General features: G+C 39.9%; 3 protein-coding genes across 3 annotated transcripts; all 3 read left to right on the top strand.

The window, feature by feature from the left end:
* Window positions 1–2,977: 2,977 nt before the first annotated feature.
* B0P05DRAFT_527731 (kinase-like domain-containing protein) lies at window positions 2,978–6,326 on the top strand. Its single transcript, XM_051576571.1, has 9 exons — window positions 2,978–3,134; window positions 3,161–3,627; window positions 3,701–4,259; window positions 4,305–4,978; window positions 5,033–5,184; window positions 5,235–5,310; window positions 5,358–5,436; window positions 5,484–5,717; window positions 5,773–6,326. The coding sequence occupies exons 1-9, from the start codon at window positions 3,059–3,061 to the stop codon at window positions 6,084–6,086; spliced, it is 2,631 nt and encodes an 876-aa protein (XP_051438573.1). The 5' UTR covers window positions 2,978–3,058; the 3' UTR covers window positions 6,087–6,326.
* Window positions 6,327–16,287: 9,961 nt separating this feature from the next.
* Window positions 16,288–16,631, top strand: B0P05DRAFT_527725 (uncharacterized protein; the record flags this gene model as incomplete). The annotated part of the gene is made up of 1 exon (XM_051576570.1): window positions 16,288–16,631. A coding segment is annotated over exon 1 (202 nt), but the record flags the coding sequence as incomplete, so codon positions are not given.
* A 6,164-nt stretch (window positions 16,632–22,795) lies between these two features.
* B0P05DRAFT_583984 (uncharacterized protein) lies at window positions 22,796–23,203 on the top strand (the record flags this gene model as incomplete). Its single annotated transcript, XM_051582301.1, has 1 exon — window positions 22,796–23,203. One exon carries the CDS (start codon window positions 22,796–22,798, stop codon window positions 23,201–23,203), a length of 408 nt encoding a protein of 135 aa, XP_051438571.1.
* Window positions 23,204–26,696: the final 3,493 nt, after the last annotated feature.

Here is a 26,696-nt window from a genome sequence, read left to right as displayed (position 1 = left end):
TTGTTGTTTGAAATCAAAATCTTGATCTTGTTGTTTTATTAACTTACAATCTGGTATACTGTTATAATGCGATATTTGAGAGAATCTATACTAGAGAGGAAGACATTAGTATATATTTGTCTATGTTAGTGTTTCATACAGGCTGGTTGAACAAACAAACATGAGAGGATAACTGCCGAATGTCCATATGAGAGTAACAGCTTGGACACTCAACAAGAGACAGTTTATCAGTTAGTGTCATAAAGATAGAGTGAATAAAACAATAAGAAAAAGAGAAACATGCACTGTAAAAAAAAGACCTCTCGTTGGCCTTTAAATACGCGGACTTGAAATTCAAGCCAAGGTATACTGATAAAGCATTGTAGACGAATCAAACAGGCTTTACTCTTGAACTCTCCTTGAAAACACACATATATATATACTTTTTTAAGCTTTCTATGCCGTGATACAAATATTAAGAGGGTATATGAACAATTAATCTCGGTCATTTGAAATTAAATAAATAAATAAATAAAAAAATACTTATCTCAAAGGTCATCAAACTTTTATGAAAATGAAGCACCAATACTGGGTAAAGTATATGGCTTTCAGGTGAAAGGCGCAGCAGAAGACTACGCGTTTATAACACTTTTGGCGTAAATGGAGGAAAGCCTGTCTTGAAGATTATTTCCGTCATGCAGGAAAGGCCAATGATAGCAGCAGACATCACATCCCTATTGTTAGTAGTACAGCCGAATTTGGCTGCTGAAGATTTAAGGTTCAGACAACGAGAGCTACCAAAAGTGTTATGAACGACTTGCTTAAAATAGTATACGCATAATTAAGGTGTCATATACTCGTTAGCAGTGATAATGGTAGCGTAACGGTGATAGTTTCGGTGATGCTAATGACAGTGCCTGATTCCTTTCAAAAGAAAAGACCACTTATTTTCGATGATAGAAACTGCCAAAATGTATTGCTAGTAGCTTTTGTATATTTGTCTGAGAACCATCTACCTCGTTCGTTTTTTCTTTTTTCTATTAAAAAGCAATTAATGTCTTCACATTTTATCTTGTTTGCTTTAAGCAAAGGCAGGAATCTCTCTTTGACTTTTGGTACATCAGCTTCGTTGTTTGGTTTTCATGGAATCCATTTACCAGAGTTCAGTTAGCCGCAAATGCCTATAAAGTATGTTTCGAATAGACAAAAAGCTAATATGATTGATTCAAGTTTCTCAAGAACTTTGCAAATTAAATGTCCAAAGACAAACAAAAGAATCAATCTAAATTAGAAAACTACAGTGTATGCATATCTAAACTTTCAATGGTTGATTTTACGACAGAGGGAAATCTGACTGTGGCATTTCGTTTTTTTTTTTAATCTGAAGATTCAGATGCTGTATCTATCATTTATTCTATTTCGCATTTGACTCTGACATTTCCTATGTCATACAAAGCAAAATTGCATAAAAAGACCTTTGTGCTGTTAGTCATGTATATATATAATTCATTTACTTATGCGTAGTGAAGCTTGGTTTATATCAGTTCAAGAAGCCTCTTTATATCAAGTTTAGATAATATAATGTAAACAACATGTATTCTTGAAAATTTGTTTATAGAGCCCTCCTTAAGTACTTCTATGAATTTATCATGCCTTTTTATTCAAGTAATACAAGTTCCTTTTTGTACATCACCAGTTTAGATAGCGAACTGGACTTTACTAAAATAACTTGTCCATCCTCTTGATTTACAGGTTGTTTATTGTCATACACTATCCAGGGAACTTGAATGCAAGGAACCTCGGATAAACTTTGACTGTGCTACTGAAAAAGAAAAGAACTTGCACGCTGCATGAAAACTATCAATGACAAATATTTATAGCTGAAAAAAATTGTATGCATAGACCGTGCATCTCTGTTGGCCTCTCCTTGTTTACTTTAAAAGGAAACCCTTCGTAATATACTGAGATTGAATTGTTAAATGTATACCAATAATGCTGAGAAAAAGCGAGAGAAAGTGATGAGAGAGAAGTGTGACAAAATTTGACAAAATATACCCTTCTCTCTTTCCCCTTTCTTTTCTTTTTCTTTTTCTTTCTTACACATAGACCGACCTTTTCTTCTTTTTCTTTCTTTCCTTTTTCTTTTTCTTTATTTTTGCTATCTCTCGTCTCTCCTTTTTTCTTTTCTTTTTTTTTCCTCTCGTTAAATTTGATACCAAATTTTCCAAAATAACTTTTTGGTTTTCGTTTCATGTCGTCTTCGACTGTAACTAAACCATATATTACCGAATCTTGGATTCATATGCAAAACCATGGATTTCATGATAAACCAGAAAAAGAAACAACAGGAAATAGCAAATACACACGATCTACAGCCAGTAGTCGATCCCGCGCGTTAAAAGAGAATATGGATACTGGCATGAGTCAGTCAGGCATCTACGAAGCCTTTGCCGAAGCAGATCGTTGGGAAGCAAAAAAGACTGTTAAGAAACAATTAGATACGCGACGGAAGAGTACCAGTACAGTAGAGACTAAGAAATCCGTTGCTTCTCCTCGACTTACAACAATGAATACAAAGAAATCAAATGAAGCATTAGCAAAAAAACCATCTCAACTCATTCAAAGTCGACGACAAACTCTTTCTGGCGCATTGACATCCACTACACCTAAAAAGATGAGTCATACTGGCAGTAGTAACTCTGGTGGACTAGTCAAATTAGCTGATACTTTACGTGATACACTTGCTGTGGAACGCAGATTAGCGCAACAAGAACTTGCTCTATTAAATGAGAAAAAGAGTACAAAGACATCTCAAAAATCAGAACAACAGGTTGTGGTAGATATGATCAGCAATGCTAAGCGAAGATCGAGTATGACAAAAGAAAAGTTACGTAGTTTAGAACAACCAACTAGAAGACGTACCTTATCAAGTGGTGCCACACTACTCACACAACTACCTCAAAAGACAGAACAACAACAACAGCAACAACAACAACAGCAACAACAACAACAGCAACAACAGCAACAACAGCAACAACAGCAACAACAACAACAACAGCAGCAGCAACAAGCGAGTTACATGAAATCCACCTTGGCTGATCAACGTAGGCACTCAGTCGCAAATTCGCCTCTTTCTAACAGAAACACAGCAGCAAGTCCTAGAAGAAAAAAAGCCAAAAAGGAGCCGAGTCCCCTTCTTTTACTAGTGAAGATGAAGTTTCTCCTGTTACAACCACAGCTGTGTCTGCATTAAAAAGAAGATCGATATTAGCTGCAGCTACTGCTAAGGCTCGTCAACAACAACAACAACAACAACAACAATGTCCTGATATAGTAGGAGCAGATGAGACTGTAACCACTAATGGCGGAGATGAGAAACACAAGACAACAACCACACTGCTAAGAAAGAAATCATTGGCTAGTGAACCAGATTTGCTTTCTCGTCGCATGTCCAGAACGGAAAGTTTGAAAGAAGGTGTTCCTACCTCACCCTCCATGATGGCCGCACGCATGTCTCGTAGAAAGAGTGTCGTCAAGCAGGAATCACCAGTAAACCCCGCCCCCAATTCAAGAAAATCAAGAGAAAATGGTAACACAACAGGAGATGAACAGCCAGCTAAAAAGAACGTTGTTCGAAAACGTGGTAAGGTAAATATTTATCACCCAAGCCCTTTTCAGTTGCTATGTGTCTATGGTGCAATATGTAGTAATCATTTAATAGACTCTACCAGGCAATTTAGCAAAGCCTCCCACTGTTCAATCCTTGCAGCTACCTCCTATGAAGATTGAACCAATCAAGCTGAATATGCCCAAGACTAACACAACAGTTAAGCGAGCACCTAAATCACCTTCAATTAAAGCAACTTTGAGTAGCAATCGAATGACAGCCAAGAAGCGCATGTCGCTATCATCAGCCAATACAACACCCATACCAAATAGCTCATCATCGTCCTCTTCGACAGAAGTACGACCTAAAAAGACAAATTCTTCACGTAAAGCAAAAGGTCAGAGTCATTTAGGCATCTCTACTTCACGTCGTGCATCTCTCAAAGCGCCTTCATCCGCCAGTGTTGTCACACCACCACTCAAAAGTTCTCCTGTTTCTGCGTCTCCGCGTGTACGACCTAGATCGACACGTCGTCAAAGCTTGGGCGTGTTGGAAAACAAAACGCATAAAGAAGAGATTGAGCAGCCTGTTAATGCCAGAAAACTTAGTTCTGCCTATTCCAACAGCAGAAAGAATTCATTAGTAGATGAAGCTATGATGGATAAAGATAAAGGTAAAAATAAGCGCTATTTATTTATTGTTTGTTTACATATTTTAGGCCGTCATCGTGCTATTAGTCTGCGTGAAAAGCTAGAGGCCATGGTAGCTCAGCATGCTATTCATGATGAAGATACCAAACTTTTGCGCTCGCCTGGTGTTTATCCAGCCAATACAACAACAGGCATGACAGCCACCGAGTATTTGGCTCATCGAGCAGCCCGTAAAAGCCAAACTTATGATATTGATGAAAAATACGGCCAATTATTGTCACCAGAAGAGCGTGCTCGACCTCAACGCATTAAAGAAACACTGATGATGTGGGATAAAGAAATGGTGGAAGCATTCAGCCCTGGAGTTCCTAAATCTCCACTTATTGCTATCAAGTTTTATGGTCATCATTTGAGCCCATTCGAGCAAACAGAGATTCAGGCTTATCCCGAAGTTTATTTTGTCGGACAACATGCTAAAAAATACCAAGCCATGCCAGATAACCCCGCTTTAAATTATGGCTACGACGATGAACGAGGTGATTACAAGAGTGTCATGAATGATCATTTGGTGTACCGTTACGAAATAATGGAAGAATTGGGTCGAGGTTCATTTGGTCAAGTAGTTAAATGCTATGATCACAAAACAGCCAGCACAGTGGCTGTCAAGTTGATTCGAAACAAAAAACGATTTTATGCTCAGGCCAAGACTGAAGTTAAAATCTTGAGCGACCTTTCAAAATGGGTAAGGTTGGATTTCATGAACAAAAGACAATGACGGCTAAACTTTAATTGATAGGATCCCGAAGACCGCCATCATAACGTGAAAATGACAGACAGCTTCTATTTCAGAAACCATTTGTGTATAGCTTTTGAATGCCTTAGCATGAACTTGTATGAATTTATCAAAGTTAACAATTTCCAAGGTTTCCATATCACATTGATCAAAAGGTAATTTGATTCATAGAGAAAAAGTAAAGAGACTTATTATATGTATGCAGGTTTACCATTCAATTATTACGTTCATTGTCGTTGTTAGCAAGACATGGAGTTGTTCATTGTGATTTGAAGCCAGAGGTAAAGATGAATTGACCAAAAGGAATAATGAAATCAACACTTATTAGAATATCCTTTTAAAACACCCCACCAAAAGCACAATCAAAGTTATTGATTTCGGTAGTAGTTGCTTAGAAAACCAAAGAGGTATATAATATTCGTTATCAAAAACACATTTCCTAATTCGTTTGTAGTGTATACATACATTCAGAGTCGATTCTACAGATCACCTGAAATCATTCTTGGTTTAGATTACAATACAGCTATTGATATGTGGAGTTTAGGTTGTATTATTGCTGAGCTTTACACAGGTGTGCCTATTTTTCCAGGTGAAAATGAACAAGAGCAGCTTGCTTGTATCATGGAAATCATGGGTGTGCCTGATCAAGAATTAATTCAGCAAAGTGAACGAAGACATTTGTTTTTTGGTAAGCTTTTTTTCTGGTAGTTTAGTGTTATTAATTAGTTGCCCTGAAAATGTAGATCGACGTGGTGAACCTCGTGTGGTGACCAACTCTCGTGGCAAACGACGCAAAGCAGGCACAAAAACATTAAGTCAAGCACTGAGATGCAATGATGCCTTATTCTTGGATTTTATCCAACAATGTTTACAATGGGATCCCTCCAAACGATTGAGTCCTGAACAGGCCTTCCAACATGAATGGATCTCACAATCAACAAGACCTGTTGTTAGAAGCTCGCCTATAGTTGCACCAACAGATACTGAGCACCGTCAAGAGGAATATGGCGGCAAATCACCGAGATTGCTATTACATCCACCTCAACCTATCATATAAAAAAAATGGATACCAGCTAAATATATATATAAATTACGCATATACTCTCCTTTCAATGAATTCTGTATTTCCCCTTTCTTTTTTTTTCTCTTTTCACAAATATTACATTCCCCTATTGTGTGGTATTGATCAAACATCTTGTGTATATATATTCATATATATTGGCTTTTTCAAAATAGTTTGCTCTCCTTCAAATAAACCTTCTGATTAGCTTGCTAGAAAATTGAAGCAAATTCTATAGTTGCTATTAATAAATGCAAAAGCTAATTTATATGAGTTTGGCTTTGATTATATTATTTGAGTAGGTACTCGTACGTAATCAACATAATAAACAAAGTTTTTTCTTTTTCTGTCAACGTACATCATTTACAGTTTCTAAATTCTTTGAGACAAAAGCATATTACACAAGATTAAAAGCAACCAGAGCATTGGATAGTTATCGATGTTTAGAGCTACTCCCTACTTCTCTCTTCTTACGAAATTGTAATTGTCAATAAAGAGTATGTTTCGTTCTTTGACTGCTCAATGGGTCCCTTACACACTGACCCGAAATAAAAATTAACAAAGTTTTTTTTTTGTCATTTGAACTCGGTAACAAAGGTATCATGACCCAAGGGCCCTTTAATGTGCCAAGATGATACTTAAACGCGCTCAGTTTTCTGTTGATGATGTGTTGAGATGTCTATTTTAAGATAATATAAATAACGAGTATGACCTTCTCTGGCATCAATCACAGCTTGGTATTGGCTGAAGCAATTATGCAATTGAGGATTATTCAACTACCTCCTCGTATCCGTGTAAGTATTTTACATATACTGGTTCATATCTGTTACTAATTCATTTATCTTTTATGTCCCTTCTATTCTCAACTCTTATCATCTAATGTAAGTAGCAAGATAAATATTGTTTATGCATCTCATGATCTGTTTAATTTCTAAAATTTTTCCACATGAATTTTTTTTTCAATAAAGTGCAAATGCTCCAAAAAACCTGTCCTGGTGATTTCGGAAAATGTCATATTATCTTTCAAAACATGCAGCAATAAGAAGAAAAGAGTGATTGATTTCAAGAATCATTTTCAGAAATTATATTAAATGATATATAAAACAAGATGTTCTTAACTGATTGCCTAAAGTACATATTTAAGAATTAATGTTCAGTCAAGAAAAGCTCAAATGGGGCCGTTGAACGCCGTACCTCCTTGTCAAAGGCATACTTATAATGATATCATCAGCGTACATTTAGTCTATTTTCCAAGGCCTCCATGGTCGTCAGCGCCAGGAGTTTGTTGTCTTTATCTGCCAGCGAGGTAAGTGCCAATCTTAGATTGCATGGATTTATAAATCGACGATCCAGTTGGCCAAAAGTCAATGCCTGTTGCCTGTAGAACTATCTAACCGGACAACCAACAGAAAAGTGAAAGCTGCTCTCATCAATCATACCACAAATGTTACAAGAAAACGACATGAACGTATTTGCATCCCAAAAGTGGGCCTTACCTGCATTAACAATGCTATCATGGGGGATTCGCCACCAGGGAGTGAAAGCCTTCATGTTCATTTCCAGTGACCAAAAGAGCTTTTACCATGAAGGTGGTAGGCATTGGGTGGGAGAAGTACGGTAGGGGGCACCGATTTCAATTGGGCCACGTTGATCAATCCAATATTTTCTAACAGATTTCAAAGCAGGTGCAAGGACTATCTTTGGTCGTCGACGGCCGGAAGGCAGCATCCGATGGTCAAGCAATGAAAGGTAGCTGGACACATCGGGGTATTGTGACAAAGAAGGCAGCACAGGACTAAGAGGGGAAAAAGCATCTTTTGCTTGAAGTGCTGTATTCAAAACGCAGCTGATAGTGTCAGACGGAGAGGGCAATAAAAGGGCATCAAAGACCCTTATCAAAAAGGTACGTCTGTACTTGATGAAAGAGCGATGAACTTTAAGCAAACCGGTGATAGCATTGTAACAAAATATATCTGACACTAATAAAGAGCGTTTGACGGTAGGGAGTGGTGATGCAGAGTTTGTATTAGTTTTTAATACTAACGATATAGGTAAATCCAAAAACCGATGGGGAGGCCATGGTAAAGACAGCTCCAAAAGTCGCAAACACTCTAGGAACTTCAGCAGCTACATCATGGGTGTACAAAGCTTGAAAATTGCACGAAACAAGGTAGGAGCTACCGGTACAGGCAAAATTGAAACATGGCGGTATTGAGTTGTAGAATACGAAGCAACCAAGGGGTGAGAAAATCTGTGCTAACAGACTCTTAACACAGTCGTTTTAAGTAAATTATATGAAGTGTTATCGCCTGATCTTTTAAACCAACTGATCTGAGACCACTTTGTTTTCTTGGTTTGCATATCGCTGCTCAACTAGGCTTAAATCAAAAAGGTATATCACCAGCTGTTTGATTGATGCTAGCCAAGAAGAAGGTAATTTAATGGCTTGCATAGTATGCCATAAACGGTTTAGGATTAGCACATTGATAGACACAGACATACCACGCAACGATAGATGCATTCTCCTCAAACTGTCTGTGTGCTGAAAAATTTTCAAACGTAAATCCCCAAGAAAGGCGTCCTATTGAGCAGGACTGGAGTAGAGAGGATAACTTAACAAAGTAACAGCAGCATCGGATGTTTGATCATGCCATGAAATGTCAAATGAATTGAAAATCGATACCCATCCGGCAAAAGGAAGTCCATTTAGAGAAACCATTGTAGTTTTAGTAACATTCATCCTCGTATTCAAGTCTTTAGAATATAACTTAAGAATCCGTAAAAGGTGAGACCATTCAGCAGGCGAGGACAGAAAAATTTCCAAATAATCAGCACAAGCAAGTATTGTGGGTGTACTCGATTGTAGGCTTTCTCAGCATTCAACAGAACTGCAGTTTCAAAAGCCAAAGACTTGCTTTCGCGAAGAGCTGTCATGAATACATGGTTGATCCAGACATTATCTGAGATGAGTTGGCCAGGAAGAAGCCCAGTTTGATATGAATTTATTAGTATAGGTAGCAGCTAACTGAGGTAATTGGCCATTAGCTTACTGAGACTCTTTGCATCTAAATTTATCAGTGATAAAGATTGTTAATTTTTCAGTAAAGTAGGATTCCCTTGTTTGAACGCCAAATCAGTCATGTATGTTGCAAGGATGATGGAAAAAATCCATGAAAGCATCCTGTATGATCGTCAATAGAAGATATAGAAATTCCTTGAAGCGAGAACAAACGTTTTTGTATAATTCGAATGATAAACTATCTAGCACTGGACCTTTAGACAGAGAAATATGTTTAATAATAGTCACCAGCTCGTCTATTGTTGGCGGCTCTATGAGTGACTCTTGGTCATTGATAGAAAGGTTACTGTCACTGGGAATAGATTGAACCAACTGAATAGCTACATTATAGTCTATTGAGTCCGGCGTATACAAGGAGGAAGAGAAGTAATGAGCTTTTTATAGTATATCCTCGATGCCATGAACCATTGCACCAGTATCGAATTTTTGTAATGTAAATATCTGCTTTGTTTGACGAGGTTTCAAAACTCGAAAGAGATACTCACTGATTCGTTTCTCTTGTGTATGTCAGTGAGTGGCTGTTTGTAGGCAATATCGAGCAGCTTCCATCACATTAAATTGCTCGATCTGTTTGTCAATTTCAGATAGTTCGTTCAACAAGAATGGAGTAGAGCTTCTGCTAGTGTCCATCGATATAGCTGATAAGAGTTCTGTTCGTCTATTTTGGGGTTGTATCAGAATGTGATTAAATTTAACTTTTGAATTCATTGAATATGATTGTGCTAATTTGCATATCATGAGTTTGAAATCCTCCCCTATCCTCTGCCACTGAGCGGCCAGCGCTGGATCAAATTTCACTTGGGTTAAATCAGTAGGTAAAAAATTATTTGTATCAGGAATTGCAAGCTGAAGCATATCCAAATTTATCTGAGTGAGAAAAATTGTCAAAGTACAATCCAATAAATCGAGAAAGTGTTTGTTGAGTATTACAGCTAGATTAGAGCGTCAAAATCCTGGGCCAATAGATATTTTTGACGCGAATAGATTGATAGTCAAAAGAATATGGTCAATCCAAGCATAAGGGAGGCGGTAAAGCTGCGAGTTAGTGATTTTTGGTATTTGACTAGTGTCTACATAAACATAATTAATGGCAGTGCGATTATTTTTGTGAGAGATACTAATAAAAGTAGCTAAACCATCTGGAAGACAATCTAAGTCACTGGTACACAAATCATCAAACAAAGGCGCGATTCTGGAAGTTGGTGTTAGACTCCCCTAGGATAAAGGTTAATTGGGCATGCTCACAAGAAGGTTGGAAGAAAGGGACCTCTGAGACTAAGGAGTTGTAGAGAAGTGGTCGGACTTCAGTCGCCGCTGTCGCATGTACGTTACCCATATAACAAACATGTTTGTCATTCCGGTTACATACATTTGCAAGGGATAGCATGGATGGCCCTAGATGGCCCTGGATGAACACGTGCGATCATGAGTGAGTATGAATAAACAAAACAATAGAGAAGAAATGTGTGTGTTTTGGGCTTTCGAAATTCAAACAAATATTAAAATCAAAGACACTATAGCGTAAGCGATGGAAGAAACTTCTCATTGAATGCAGAAATCTTCCATCAAAAGTGGAAGAATCTCTTATTTATTGAAGGAAAATTTTGGCCAAATCTTCAGTCAAATATGAAAAAAACATTGATGGAAGAAAAATGTAAACAGTTACGCTATGGTGAGAATGTATCTCTTTGTACTTAAGAATAATTGTTTTTCAAAAAAAAAAAAATCTGTTGATCCATATAGCATACTTGCGCATTGGTATAAATTTTGTCAAATTCATACCCAAAGTTTGTTGATTTATTGATTTGATAAAAAAAAGGTCCTTTGAATACATGGTCCAATGTGGCCTTTGGCTGCTCGGAGTTGATCAATTCATAGGAATGGCTATACTAAGCTTAAAATACCTCAAGAGAACAAGGGGAAAAAAGGAATAGAGGGAAGAGTGTTGACCTAATGGTGTTTCTGAGTGTGGGTTTGTAACCAGAGAAGGGATAGAAACATTTGATTGGGTATTAGAGGGAATAGATTGTTTGTGGAAGCATATTACATAGAGGTGGTTTAGGATAAAAGTGAATATACAGAGGTTGTTCTGGTACCCCCAATAAATTACAAAGAGGGCAGCTTTGTGTATTCTCTTGAGAAAGCAATTTACGAATCTCTGAAAAATGAAAGGCTTGGTCAAGGCCACTTTTGCACCCTCTAAAACCACCTTGAGCAGTATCTAAGGACGATGCTTGGCTTTGGGGAAGTTCCTTTATGCATGTTTCGAGCATTTTTTTGGAAGTAGTAGTCATGCTAATTAGATAGTAATTGACTGGATCAGTTGGGTTGCCTTTCTCGTGAATTGGGACTACTTGTGCGACTCGTCAACAGTGAGGCGAGTATGGCCAGCGCCAACACCAACGCCAACACAAATCAAAAATACATAAAGTTGGAGGACCACTAAAATTTGTAACATTTATACAAAAATTAAAGCTAGGGCCATAAAAAACATGGTAATAGCTGTAGATGCCAGGAACTTTTCATGAATGAAATGGATTTACAAAAAAAAAATATAATGTAATTTAAACCTCCGCTGGCATTTATGCTGATATGGCAGTTATGCCAATTGTATGCCATGGCTCTTTCACATAAAAATCAGAACCAAAACTCGACATCTGCCAAACATGGTTATCGACGCGACCAAGCCCTATCTTGGGCTCAAATTGCGCAACGGCAAACGCTATCTTACCAACCGGCAACCAAGATGCAACCATCTAAGGACTTGAGCGACTCGTCATCTACTGCCTCCAAGTATGCTCATCAGATCGACGATCTTTTGCACACCAGCATCCGTCCCTTTATTCAAGGGCTTGAAGACGATAGTACGCTTATTGATATAACCAACATCAAAGACCTCAACGGCTTGAAACAATTCTTTGGCTCTTTTAACACAGACACATACTTTCCCTACTTTGGAACCTTGTTAGTTGAACGCCGCTATCTTCAACGTCGTTTCATCGAAACCTTTTGGGATAAGGAGGCTGCTGAGTATCAACAACTTATTGGGAATGGATTGACAATGGACGACGGCATTGTGATCAAAGGTTACCCCAGTCTCCCTTCTAACGCGAAAGTAGCCCGCGTGAAGGTCGAACGCTTGCCTTTCATCAACCCTTTAAAGTTGAGAGACTTGATGTTTCAGCGATTTAATCATTTTGGAACTGTTTTGGATGCAGGTTTACAATTGGACGGCAAGTCATTCTTTGGGCAAGGATATGTTATTTTAGACCTGAATCGACCTCATCCAACTATGCCAGAAACCTTACGACGAGAGATTGACTGGTTCAACGACGGCAAGCGCATGCTCCGCCTCACCTGGGATGAAATGCCACCTTACTGTCGCTACTGCCAGAAGGAAGATCACTGTCGAGCAGACTGTCCTGAAGTACATAAATCTAAACAATGCTACAACTGCAATGAATTGGGACACATCAGCAAGGATTGTCCCCGTCGTGGTCATGGTAATAATCTTCCCGCTAATAAGCGCGTTGCAGTTACAAAAGTTCAATTGGAAAAGGAGGCCGCTAATAAAGCCACTGAGAAAACAGCCAAATTGCTTCAAAAGCAGCTGGCTAGGGAGGAAGAAGAGCGTCGGTTGGCTGACGAGAAGGAAAAGGCACTGATCGCCATGGAGGAGAAAATTATCAGAGATTCCGAAATGCAAATGGAGGAGGAGGATAGCTCGACTATCCGAAACATGGAAATTGAGATGAAAGAAAGCACTCCAGCCGACCTACCAGTCATGACGATGGGAGAAGTTGCTCACACCTTGGAAGGGCAAAAAGTTGGCTTGAGCAAGAAACTCAAAGTGTCGCACTCAAGACACGCCAAGGAGCTAGATTCAGGTGCCTCTGGTGAAGACCAGAACCCTGTCTCTAATCGCTTATAAAATTTACTATGATCAACAACACTATGAATATCGCGACATTAAACTGTCGTGGTTTACGCAAAGCAGGAAATCCATCTTCTGCTCGCTCCTTTATTCGTTATTTACGCTCCTTAGAAATTGATATACTATGCTTACAAGAAACTCATGCTATTAATGCCACTGTTCAGGCAGAATTTAACCTCCTTTTCAACTCAAGTTCTACTTTATGGACACCCCACTGTGGGATGGTGTCTCTCAAACCTCACTTTCAAATAGTCGCTCACTCTACTTTTATTCATGAAGAAGGACGCTTCCTCTGTGCTACAGTCCATTCTTCGATCAGTCCCTCTACTCCTCTTTTACAACTATTGAATATTTATGCACCTGCGTATTCTACACCGCGCAAAGCGTTTTACCAGCAACTAGCCAATAACCTCGACCTTATGTCCCACCTCCAATCCAGCAATATACCGACTTTGATCCTGGGCGATTTCAATTTTAATCCCTTCCAACGTTCGACTATCACGGACACTTGGCTTGAACTTCTCGACCTCTACTACAGCGATTGTTTTGGAGACGACCCTAGACCAACTTTCACCGCACATTCTAACAATCGCACTAGAATTGACTTTATCCTTTGCTCCTCTCAACACCGTCTCCTTGTAACCTCTCATTCGCAACATTTCATCTCATCCACCTGGACTGATCATGATTTACTGTCTATTACACTACGCCCCCCTCTTGAAACCGCTGGACCCGGCTTGTGGAAGGCTGATCCTTCCCTCGCTAGGATTCCTTCTTTTAGAGATGGCCTGACCAAATACATTGAATCCCGTCTCACTTCTCAAAATTTCCTTGATGAGAATTGTCCTCACTCTGCTCAAGTTATTTGGGATATACTGAAGACCGAAGTCAAGACATACACTAAATCATTTCAATACGAGACTAATAAGTGGCGCACAAAGACCTTGAAAAAGTATCAGTCCAAGCGAAATCGAATTTTACGAGATTACAAGAATACAGCTATTTTATCCTCTCTCCTTCCTAGTGTAGAGCTTATGATTAGTAGCCTGCAGGAGGATATTGCCCAGGTCCATGCTTTGAAAGCTGGTAGATTCTGGAGAGAAAAAGGAGAGCGTTCAGCGCGACTTCTCAAACATCTCACATCAGTAAGAACAATGCAGCGAACTATTCCCTCGTTGTATGATCCTATCAAGCAGCAGATTGTTACCAGCACTGAGGACAAAACCTCAGTCATGGCCGATTTCTATGACCAACTCTATTGCCCTGAAAGTGTGGATTCAGAAGCACTCAATCGCCTCTTGAGTAGCCTTCAAGGCTTACATCTCAGCGAAGTACAAGCCCAAAACATGCTCAAGCCTTTTACTTGGAATGATATCTCTACTGCTAGCCATCGCTCTCCTAGACGAAGTAGCCCAGGCTCAGATGGACTTCCCTACGAAGTGCTAGGCATCCTACTAAGGATACCTGCCTTGCGCTCCTTAGTCCTTCGTCTATATAACGAAGCATTGTCCAAATCCCTCTTTCCTCACTCTTGGCTATTGTCTATCATGACCTTGCTTCCCAAAAAAGGGAACCTGACCCAAGCAAAAAATTACCGCCCAATTCAGCTGGTCAACACAGACACTAAGATCTTCACTCGTTTACTTAATCAACGTATCATGGCCAATGCATCGCACTTGATTAACCAACACCAAATTGGATTTCTGCCTGGACGTTTTATTGCTGAGCATGGGCTACTAACGCAGATGATCATGGAAAATGCTTCCTACAACCCTGAGGCTGCTCCACATGCAATTGGAATGCTCCTAGACCAGGAAAAGGCATATGACCGAGTAAACTTGGACTACTTAGAAGCGGTCCTGCTTCATTTGGGCTTTCCTGCTCAACTCATTGGTGCTGTGTGTTCTCTGTTTCGTGACAACTCTATTGCTATTAACTTGAATGGTTGGGTCTCATCCAGACTAATTGCAAAAAGAAGAGGCCTAAAACAAGGTGACCCGATTTCATGTATCCTATATAATTTTGCACTCGAACCTCTCTTGCGATCAATTCTTCAGGATGTCTCTTATCAAGGCTATACTTTTGTCAACCATCATCTAGTCGAAACGGTTCTTCCTACCATCAAACACCTTAGCTATGCTGACGACATGCTAGTGTATCTTAACAATCACTCAGATTTGGATCGACTACAGTACCACGTGTCACTCTACTGTTCGGCCTCTAATGCTAAGATTAACTTTGGTAAAGTGAATGCTTTCTCGCTGGCTGGCTCCAACCTTGACGACTATTGGCTGCCTGTTCTTGAGGGGCTTCAAATCACCAAGGTGTGGAATCGTGCTGACCCTAATCCTCTAATTTACCTTGGCTTTCCTTTAATTCAGTCGAAAATGCAGCGCAATACTTTTGTATTTACCTTCCTTCGGTCACTCCGTCGCCTTGTTGAAACACATAGTACTCGTAACCTTTCTGTCCTTGGCCGTGCAACCGTTGTTAATACTCTATTGTTGTCTCAATGTTGGTATATTCTGCGTGTTATCCCTCTTCCCAAAAACATACTGGTTGACATCCAATCCATCGTCTCTGGCTTTGTCAGTCGTCAAATTTTTCCTCGAATTAGTTGGAAGGTAATGACTACAAATAAACGATCTGGTGGATTGGGTATCCAAGATCCTTCAATACAACAACTTGCGCTCTTCTACAAATGGGTTGATCCTTTGCTTTTCGAAAGACCTGAGCGCTCTTTGGTTCAACAATTTTTATATGTTCACTTGGCCAATCAATTTAAAACCTCCAACGTTCTCATGTGTCTTCTTTTCCCACTTGCCAGGCCTCGAATTGTAGGTGCCAACGTCTCCACCATCACTTTGGTATGTCGTACCGTAGATATCATTCCTCGGCGGCAATTCACTTACATACCTTGCCCTTTGGATGCCTTGCTGTTGCCTCTACGCGCAATAATTGACCCGGATTGTCACTATATGTTACCTCGAGCTCTGACAAATGCTGCTGTTTCTGACCTTTACGAATATCACCCTGTTGGTCATTTCCTGTCTCCCAAACGACTAAGAACGGATATTCCATTTAACTCCAATTCGGTTACTCGCTTCCGAAACGCTACCGCTAACGGTAATTGTCTTCTAAGCCCTTGGTTTATACAATGTATGAGGCCAACATCGCTCAGCCTCTACAACGCTGCTCAAGTCCCAGCCATCAAAAAGTCTTTGGGCTTTTACGCTTTCCGACGTCGCTTACATTTGTCTATGGATGAAACATCTCTTAGCAACCCTAGCACGTCATGCAAGGCCTTTCGAGCTCATATTTCTAAGAGTCATAATAGCTCTATTCTGCATCAACAGGAGATCACACATGCCTCATGGTCCCGATTCTGGCGATTGGCACTCACTACCGTACAACGTAATGTTATGTATCGGTTGCTACATCGCCTTATCCCTACTGTTGTGAGATGAAGAGAGAGTAGATATTCAATAAGAGAAAAGGTAAGAACACAGAGAAAGTCCGTTAGAACTTGTATAGGTTTTTATTTCTCCAAGAAAAATGTTGTCCTTCAATTGCTATAAAATGTCAAGGTATTTATACTTTTTCTTCTCGGTCAAAATATTGTTTTGGGTTAGCTTCTTGACTACGGATTGATTTGTTAGATCAGGAGTAATTAAGAGAAATGCCTTTAGAGGAAGTTGTTAGCTCAGCCAATAGTACATGATCTGACCTGAACTTGAATAAACTATTACATATTTGTCAAATGCCAATGCTAATGTATTTGTCAGCTCTAACTGTCACTTTATGAGGGCCATTAATAATAACAGAGTCACTAGGTTCATAATCTCTGACTATGAGGATGATGTAGTACTTCTAGTAGAATGAGTGAATGTCAGTGACTATAGATCCATTGCAATTGCCATAGATGTGATCTGGTCTTTTGCCATGATCATCATTTATTGATCTATGCATATGAGTTCATATATGTTCACAACATTACCCTCCTCCAGAGTCAACTCATCTTTGATAGTTGTAAACGGCTTCTTACAATGTGAACATCTAGGCTTGATATAACTTTACTTGACATAAAAATGGTTTAGAGTCTATGCAATTTGTGTTCTTCAAAAGGAAAATAGTCTTCTTCTCTTTCATGTCACTTAGCATTTAATTCTTTTGCTAGCTCTTCCATTTGTGGATAATTCCTCTCTACTTTGTCTAGTAGGATGGTTTCTTCTCTTTGTTCCTGTCTTGTGTAGTACACCATTCTTATTCTCTTTGTTAGATGCAGATCTATCGCTTGATTTTGATTCAATGCGTTCATGCTCTAATCTTTTTAGTTTTTCAACTTTATCCCAGTAGCGATTGATGATTGTAGGATCTTGGAAACTAGATGCAGGCTCCCAAGTGTTAGCTCTTTCACCAAAACCAGTCCATTTAACCAAGTACTCTCGTCTTCCTGGCTTGCCACGATGATCACGAATATCTTCTACTTCAAAGTATTCTTCTTCAATGGTTGATTCGTCAATGGTCACAATCTTCAGTTCTGATGGTGTATAATTACGATGCAATAATTCATTTTGCTCGTCTTTTAATTCATATGAGCCACCTTTGTTTCTTCTTACAACAGTATAGGGGCCTTCATATAATGGAGACAGTTTACTCGGTCTCTTTTGCAGTCTTACCATAACATGTGTTCCGGGTTCAATATCAACAAGTATGTTCTTTGTATTGAACCTCTTATTATATTCCTCATTTATCTTTTGAGTTCTTTCAAAGATAGCGGGAAAGACAATCTTCTCCATGTGATCAATGCGCTGCTCAAGATCATCACGCGTCATCATATCTCTAGGAAGTGGATATTTGTTCTTTTCTTCATAATTTTTAGGTAAGCCGACTCTGCGTGCAAACATCAATGAGAAGGGTGAACTCAACGTCTTATTCTTGATAGCGTTGTTGATAGAAAGCTGGACTACTGGTAAGTAGTAATCCCAGTCTTTGCTATTCGATTGACACATCTTTCTCAGTGTGTTTTCAACAATTTTTACACTGGATTCAGCACTTCCATTTCCTCTAGGATGGTAGGGAGTGGAGTACCTTCGATCAATGTCGAGCTTTTTCGAAATAGATTCAAGTAACAAGTTATGGTATGCTCTGCCATTGTCGGATTGTAGGATACGAGGAAATCCATAGTCTCCAAAGATCTGCATCAATGTATGAGCAATGGTATCTGATTGTTGGTTCTTAAGTGCTCTGACAATAATATATTTTGAACAAATATCAGTCAAGACCAAGATTTCAGTATTCCCATTTTCAGTTACAGGAAAAGGACCTGCAGAATCAACAGATACATGATCAAAGGGTCGCAATGCAATAATGCTTGTCAGTGGATGGTAACCTCTTTTTGCTATATTATGCTTTTGGCACTCAGGACATGAACTTACTAGTTCCTTGGCTTCTTGATACATATTTGTCCAATGAAGTCCTTGAGAGTGTAGTTCACGCACAATAGCATGGCTGCCAAAGTGTCCAAAAGTATGTGCATCACGCAAGAGCTTTTCTCTTTCAGTCTCAGGCGGTGTAAAATAATCAAGTGGTTCTTTAGTCTGCTCAACCAGCTGCGTGGTAAGAACATGCAGGTTTTTATCTCTGCTATATTTCTTCCTGCAAATAGCAACTCTTTTTATTTTGGCAGCTTGTACATTTCGCTTTCGATTGCCAGTGCTACCCCCTACCAGTTTGTGATCACCTTCGAATTGGTCGAGAGGGGAATACAAACGACTCAACAAATCTGGCAATTTAAGAAGGATACCAGGAATATGCACAGCATCAAAGTCATAAGTCAGAATTTCTTCGTACCAATTCAACATCATATTGTTGCAATCTCGTTGAGTATGCATATAAATCAATGCTTTGTGATCTGTGTGCAATGTAAATCTGCGTCCCCAAATATATTGATGGAAGCGACGAAAAGCCATCAGAACACCATATAACTCACGACGAGTAGCACTCCATCTGCGTTGTGAGGGTGATAGAGCATTGGACACAAAACTAATATATTTGTCTCTACCCTTATCATCTCTCTGAAATAATACAGCGGATATACCATACTGAGAAGCATCAGAGGCAACAAAGAATTCTTTGGTGAAATCAGGATAATGCAAAAGCATACTTGAGTGCAAGATGGCTTTCAAGGCATTAAAGCTCTTAGTTTGCTCATCAGACCACAGCTCTTCTACGTTCTTTGCATGGCTTAATCTAGTCAAAGGCTCAGCAACAGTAGAGATCATCGGTACAAATTCTCTAAAATAATTGATTAACCCCATGAACTGTTGAATGTGTTTCGCTGTCTTTGGTACTGGCCATGATTCAACGTTAGTGAGTTTGGCTTTATCAACCATAATCCCATCTGCATTGACCACAAATCCAAGCATCCTAACTGACTGCTGAAACCAAACACATTTCTTTGGATTCAAAATCAATTTGGCTTGTATCAATCTGTCTATCACCATTTTGACATCTTTGGCATGTTGCTCGGGTGTTTCACTGGCCACGATACAATCATCAACAAAAGATTGAACGCAATCCATACCCTCAAACAAAATGGCCATAACCTTACAGAATTGAGAAGTTAGGCTCTTTAGTCCAAAGCATCCCTTGATGAAGCAGTATTGTTGTCCATTATGAGAAAATGTTAATTTATGCGCATCTGGAGGATGGATTTTAAAGCGATGATATGCATTAGAGAGATCAAGGGTTGAGAAAATCTTCTTGCCTCTTAAGTTTTCAAAAATGTTTCTCACCAGTGGCACTTCAAAGTTATATGTTGGTGGTAAGATCTTATTTAAAAGTCTAACATCCAAACAAGCTCGATGGCTGACAATTTCACCCTGTTTGTTCTTTTTAGGTACAAGTAACACCGGGCTATTAAAAGAAGTATTGACACCACACTTCTCTATTGTTTTTGTTCTAAGCCATTCATTTATCTGTTCATCTAGGACAGGCCTCAATGTATGCGGGATGCTGTACTGACGACGATAAGCGGTTGCTCCTTCAGGTGTGGGCAACTTGATAATGGATTCTGGAATAGGACAAAATGACTCTACTGGTATCTTTTGATTTTCATCAATAGCATCTTGGATGGAAGCCATAAACTGTGCAACCTCCTCAGCAGATCCAGCAGGTGAATTATCAGGTTCAGGTGTATCAGTTGTTACGATGTTTGCATTAGAAAAAATAGAGTCTTTATCATTTGGATCAACACTATCATTTTCTAAATTGTATGCAACACCTGTAAGTGCAATACCCAGTTTACTCATAATGTCCGTACCAAGAAGAATGTCAAAGTCAAAGCTATCATTGAAATCTATGACTTCAAATTGGTGCTTAAAAATGATTCCATTTGTATATTTTACAGTCAAAGGATCTGTAATACCAATACGAGAAATTTTATTGTCTTTAGACAAGCAATTAAAGAAACCACTAATATTTTTGTTTATTTTGTTTATATTTAATTTAGCTCTAAGCGAGTCTAACTTTATAAAAGTATGTGTGCTTCCGGTATCAACCTTTGCCATCATCTTGTGGTTTTCTATAATAATAGGTGTCAATAAGTCAAAAGTGTCTTTATGTAAAGCATCTTTCGCTTTGATCTCGTTTGTGTACTTACAGTCAAAGCAATCATCCGTGATCATTTCAGTATCATCGTCTGTTTCTTTTTTGTCATTGTCATTGTCTTTATTTTTATCATCATTGGTCTTTGCAGCTGTCAAAGCCAAGACATTTCTTCTTGTACAACTGTGACCGGGAATCCAAGGTTCATCGCAAAATCTGCAAGGATTGTCACGTTGTCGAGAGATAGTTACCTTCTCCTTTTCTTTGTTTTTATTCTTGCTTATGGTATAGCACTTATCCGTGGTATGAGTGCTATTTTGCCCATGCATCTTGCAAAAGTATGATTTGCTGGTGCCAGGTTTATTGTAAGGTGCAGAGCGATCAACCTGCGTTCTTATCGTTCTAGCATGTCTCTTAGCATGACCCAAAGGGTTCACACCAACAGCATGACTCAGCCCTGCCACACCAGGCAACAAGGAAGTAGACGTAGTATATTTGGACGCATCATCACCCAACACATCTCTTGCGACATCGGCTATGTTTTCCACAGTCCAACTCGAAGAATCTTCTGTCTGTCTACCCAACGTATTCATACACGCCAGACGTGTCAAAGTCTGTACAGGAGCAGTCAGAGAAGCAAGAAAACGATCAGCTACTCGAGGATCATCCTTCGGTATGCCAGCATTGTAAACAGTTTGAAGAAAGCGATTGGTGTATGTGCCAATGGGTTCATCGTTCTTCATGGTCATAGTAAACACCTGAGTGTTATACTCCCTAGTCTTGAACTTCGAACCAAAGTGCTTTTTAAATGCTTCTCTTGCTTCAGTCCAGGATCCGCAGCGCTTCAAGTTAGTCTGGGCCCAGGCATCCGCTCCATACGGAAGACACAATGGAATGTATCTTTTCCACACGGCTTCAATATCCTGTGAGGAAGAGTATACCACATTCTCAAAGGTACGTAGAAAGTGCTCATCTGACTCAAAAGCCTCTTCGTTAGGAAAGGGTCTATGTGAGTTGGCTAGTAACTGATATTTGGGCAAATCCCGGCGACTCAAAGAAAGGCCACTCGAAACAGCTCCAACGCTAGCACTAGAGGAAACATTTTGCTTTTGGAAGCCGGTGGGCTCTGCAGCTCCATCAATCTTCAACACCATAGACTTATATTCGTCTAAGCTGCGGATGCTCGATTTAATGCGCTCCACTTCTTGGAGTGCTCTATCGGCTGCGGCACTATCATTTAGGCTCCTAGCAGTGCCAAAAGCTCTCAACGTAGATGCCATTTCGTTTCGCAGCATAGCGAGGTTTTCTTCTACCATTCTGTAGTCTTGGCCAGGACTTGCAGCCGAGCTAACAGTTGATGCTTCACTAAGTATTTGATCAATCGACTCATCCATCTGGGCATCAGTCAATGTTCCAGCAGAAGGTCCAATAGTCAAAGAGGAGACATCAAGGTTGGTAATGTTTTCAAAATTACCAGAGTTACCAGAGTTACCAGAGTTACCAGAGTTACCAGAGTTGTTCATCTTGTAGGATTTACCAAGCAATTAACGGAAAAAAATGTTGTGAGATGAAGAGAGAGTAGATATTCAATAAGAGAAAAGGTAAGAACACAGAGAAAGTCCGTTAGAACTTGTATAGGTTTTTATTTCTCCAAGAAAAATGTTGTCCTTCAATTGCTATAAAATGTCAAGGTATTTATACTTTTTCTTCTCGGTCAAAATATTGTTTTGGGTTAGCTTCTTGACTACGGATTGATTTGTTAGATCAGGAGTAATTAAGAGAAATGCCTTTAGAGGAAGTTGTTAGCTCAGCCAATAGTACATGATCTGACCTGAACTTGAATAAACTATTACATATTTGTCAAATGCCAATGCTAATGTATTTGTCAGCTCTAACTGTCACTTTATGAGGGCCATTAATAATAACAGAGTCACTAGGTTCATAATCTCTGACTATGAGGATGATGTAGTACTTCTAGTAGAATGAGTGAATGTCAGTGACTATAGATCCATTGCAATTGCCATAGATGTGATCTGGTCTTTTGCCATGATCATCATTTATTGATCTATGCATATGAGTTCATATATGTTCACAACACCTACCCAACGGCTTTTATCGCATTTATTGCCTACTGCTCATTCCTCTCCTTCTTGTTGTCTTTGTGGTGATGTTGAGGACATTTATCACTTGTTTTTTCGCTGTCCTGTCAAATTTATCTATTGGGACCACCTTATTCGAGAATATTTATGGCCTGGCACTACTATTGACCATATATATGAAGCTCTTAACTGCCTCAACTTTAGGAAAATTCAAGTACTGACTTCGTGCCCTATTTCTTCGCCTATGCTCCTGATCATAGCAATCTCTGAAGTGTGGAAGGCTCACTGGCTCCACGTCTTTCATAATGTTCCTTTTTCTCCTCTCGCTGTCTTCCGCTCATGTCGATTAGCAATTCAACGCTGTCATGAAGAAGACACTTTTGTCGACGAGTAATTATTTTTCGCGTTTTTCTTTTTACCTTCTATTAATGCCATCGCTTACTTATAAGAATATATTTTCTTTCAAACAAAAAATTGTTGAGCACCACTTTCAATTTTAATTGATACGTGCAACAAATAAAAATCTTTTAAAACCAATTGTATGCCATTTGTAGAAGAGCGCAAGTTGTTGTATTGAAGGATCTTGGATACCCAATCCACCAGATCGTTTATTTGTAGTCATTACCTTCCAACTAATTCGAGGAAAAATTTGACGACTGACAAAGCCAGAGACGATGGATTGGATGTCAACCAGTATGTTTTTGGGAAGAGGGATAACACGCAGAATATACCAACATTGAGACAACAATAGAGTATTAACAACGGTTGCACGGCCAAGGACAGAAAGGTTACGAGTACTATGTGTTTCAACAAGGCGACGGAGTGACCGAAGGAAGGTAAATACAAAAGTATTGCGCTGCATTTTCGACTGAATTAAAGGAAAGCCAAGGTAAATTAGAGGATTAGGGTCAGCACGATTCCACACCTTGGTGATTTGAAGCCCCTCAAGAACAGGCAGCCAATAGTCGTCAAGGTTGGAGCCAGCCAGCGAGAAAGCATTCACTTTACCAAAGTTAATCTTAGCATTAGAGGCCGAACAGTAGAGTGACACGTGGTACTGTAGTCGATCCAAATCTGAGTGATTGTTAAGATACACTAGCATGTCGTCAGCATAGCTAAGGTGTTTGATGGTAGGAAGAACCGTTTCGACTAGATGATGGTTGACAAAAGTATAGCCTTGATAAGAGACATCCTGAAGAATTGATCGCAAGAGAGGTTCGAGTGCAAAATTATATAGGATACATGAAATCGGGTCACCTTGTTTTAGGCCTCTTCTTTTTGCAATTAGTCTGGATGAGACCCAACCATTCAAGTTAATAGCAATAGAGTTGTCACGAAACAGAGAACACACAGCACCAATGAGTTGAGCAGGAAAGCCCAAATGAAGCAGGACCGCTTCTAAGTAGTCCAAGTTTACTCGGTCATATGCCTTTTCCTGGTCTAGGAGCATTCCAATTGCATGTGGAGCAGCCTCAGGGTTGTAGGAAGCATTTTCCATGATCATCTGCGTTAGTAGCCCATGCTCAGCAATAAAACGTCCAGGCAGAAATCCAATTTGGTGTTGGTTAATCAAGTGCGATGCATTGGCCATGATACGTTGATTAAGTAAACGAGTGAAGATCTTAGTGTCTGTGTTGACCAGCTGAATTGGGCGGTAATTTTTTGCTTGGGTCAGGTTCCCTTTTTTGGGAAGCAAGGTCATGATAGACAATAGCCAAGAGTGAGGAAAGAGGGATTTGGACAATGCTTCGTTATATAGACGAAGGACTAAGGAGCGCAAGGCAGGTATCCTTAGTAGGATGCCTAGCACTTCGTAGGGAAGTCCATCTGAGCCTGGGCTACTTCGTCTAGGAGAGCGATGGCTAGCAGTAGAGATATCATTCCAAGTAAAAGGCTTGAGCATGTTTTGGGCTTGTACTTCGCTGAGATGTAAGCCTTGAAGGCTACTCAAGAGGCGATTGAGTGCTTCTGAATCCACACTTTCAGGGCAATAGAGTTGGTCATAGAAATCGGCCATGACTGAGGTTTTGTCCTCAGTGCTGGTAACAATCTGCTGCTTGATAGGATCATACAACGAGGGAATAGTTCGCTGCATTGTTCTTACTGATGTGAGATGTTTGAGAAGTCGCGCTGAACGCTCTCCTTTTTCTCTCCAGAATCTACCAGCTTTCAAAGCATGGACCTGGGCAATATCCTCCTGCAGGCTACTAATCATAAGCTCTACACTAGGAAGGAGAGAGGATAAAATAGCTGTATTCTTGTAATCTCGTAAAATTCGATTTCGCTTGGACTGATACTTTTTCAAGGTCTTTGTGCGCCACTTATTAGTCTCGTATTGAAATGATTTAGTGTATGTCTTGACTTCGGTCTTCAGTATATCCCAAATAACTTGAGCAGAGTGAGGACAATTCTCATCAAGGAAATTTTGAGAAGTGAGACGGGATTCAATGTATTTGGTCAGGCCATCTCTAAAAGAAGGAATCCTAGCGAGGGAAGGATCAGCCTTCCACAAGCCGGGTCCAGCGGTTTCAAGAGGGGGGCGTAGTGTAATAGACAGTAAATCATGATCAGTCCAGGTGGATGAGATGAAATGTTGCGAATGAGAGGTTACAAGGAGACGGTGTTGAGAGGAGCAAAGGATAAAGTCAATTCTAGTGCGATTGTTAGAATGTGCGGTGAAAGTTGGTCTAGGGTCGTCTCCAAAACAATCGCTGTAGTAGAGGTCGAGAAGTTCAAGCCAAGTGTCCGTGATAGTCGAACGTTGGAAGGGATTAAAATTGAAATCGCCCAGGATCAAAGTCGGTATATTGCTGGATTGGAGGTGGGACATAAGGTCGAGGTTATTGGCTAGTTGCTGGTAAAACGCTTTGCGCGGTGTAGAATACGCAGGTGCATAAATATTCAATAGTTGTAAAAGAGGAGTAGAGGGACTGATCGAAGAATGGACTGTAGCACAGAGGAAGCGTCCTTCTTCATGAATAAAAGTAGAGTGAGCGACTATTTGAAAGTGAGGTTTGAGAGACACCATCCCACAGTGGGGTGTCCATAAAGTAGAACTTGAGTTGAAAAGGAGGTTAAATTCTGCCTGAACAGTGGCATTAATAGCATGAGTTTCTTGTAAGCATAGTATATCAATTTCTAAGGAGCGTAAATAACGAATAAAGGAGCGAGCAGAAGATGGATTTCCTGCTTTGCGTAAACCACGACAGTTTAATGTCGCGATATTCATAGTGTTGTTGATCATAGTAAATTTTATAAGCGATTAGAGACAGGGTTCTGGTCTTCACCAGAGGCACCTGAATCTAGCTCCTTGGCGTGTCTTGAGTGCGACACTTTGAGTTTCTTGCTCAAGCCAACTTTTTGCCCTTCCAAGGTGTGAGCAACTTCTCCCATCGTCATGACTGGTAGGTCGGCTGGAGTGCTTTCTTTCATCTCAATTTCCATGTTTCGGATAGTCGAGCTATCCTCCTCCTCCATTTGCATTTCGGAATCTCTGATAATTTTCTCCTCCATGGCGATCAGTGCCTTTTCCTTCTCGTCAGCCAACCGACGCTCTTCTTCCTCCCTAGCCAGCTGCTTTTGAAGCAATTTGGCTGTTTTCTCAGTGGCTTTATTAGCGGCCTCCTTTTCCAATTGAACTTTTGTAACTGCAACGCGCTTATTAGCGGGAAGATTATTACCATGACCACGACGGGGACAATCCTTGCTGATGTGTCCCAATTCATTGCAGTTGTAGCATTGTTTAGATTTATGTACTTCAGGACAGTCTGCTCGACAGTGATCTTCCTTCTGGCAGTAGCGACAGTAAGGTGGCATTTCATCCCAGGTGAGGCGGAGCATGCGCTTGCCGTCGTTGAACCAGTCAATCTCTCGTCGTAAGGTTTCTG

The sequence above is a fragment of the Gilbertella persicaria genome (assembly GCF_025201335.1).
Source record: "Gilbertella persicaria strain CBS 190.32 chromosome Unknown B0P05scaffold_5, whole genome shotgun sequence".
Taxonomy (NCBI): domain Eukaryota; kingdom Fungi; phylum Mucoromycota; class Mucoromycetes; order Mucorales; family Choanephoraceae; genus Gilbertella; species Gilbertella persicaria.
This window is presented reverse-complemented; position numbering and strand designations above follow the sequence as displayed.

Coding starts and splice junctions, on each gene's coding strand:
- B0P05DRAFT_527731 (XM_051576571.1), top strand. CDS start 3,059: ATGAAATCCACCTTGGCTGATCAACGTAGGCACTCAGTCGCAAATTCG. Junction 3,135..3,160: donor TAACAGAAACACAGCAGCAA/GTCCTAGAAGAA, acceptor AAAGCCAAAAAG/GAGCCGAGTCCCCTTCTTTT. Junction 5,437..5,483: donor TTGCTTAGAAAACCAAAGAG/GTATATAATATT, acceptor ATTCGTTTGTAG/TGTATACATACATTCAGAGT.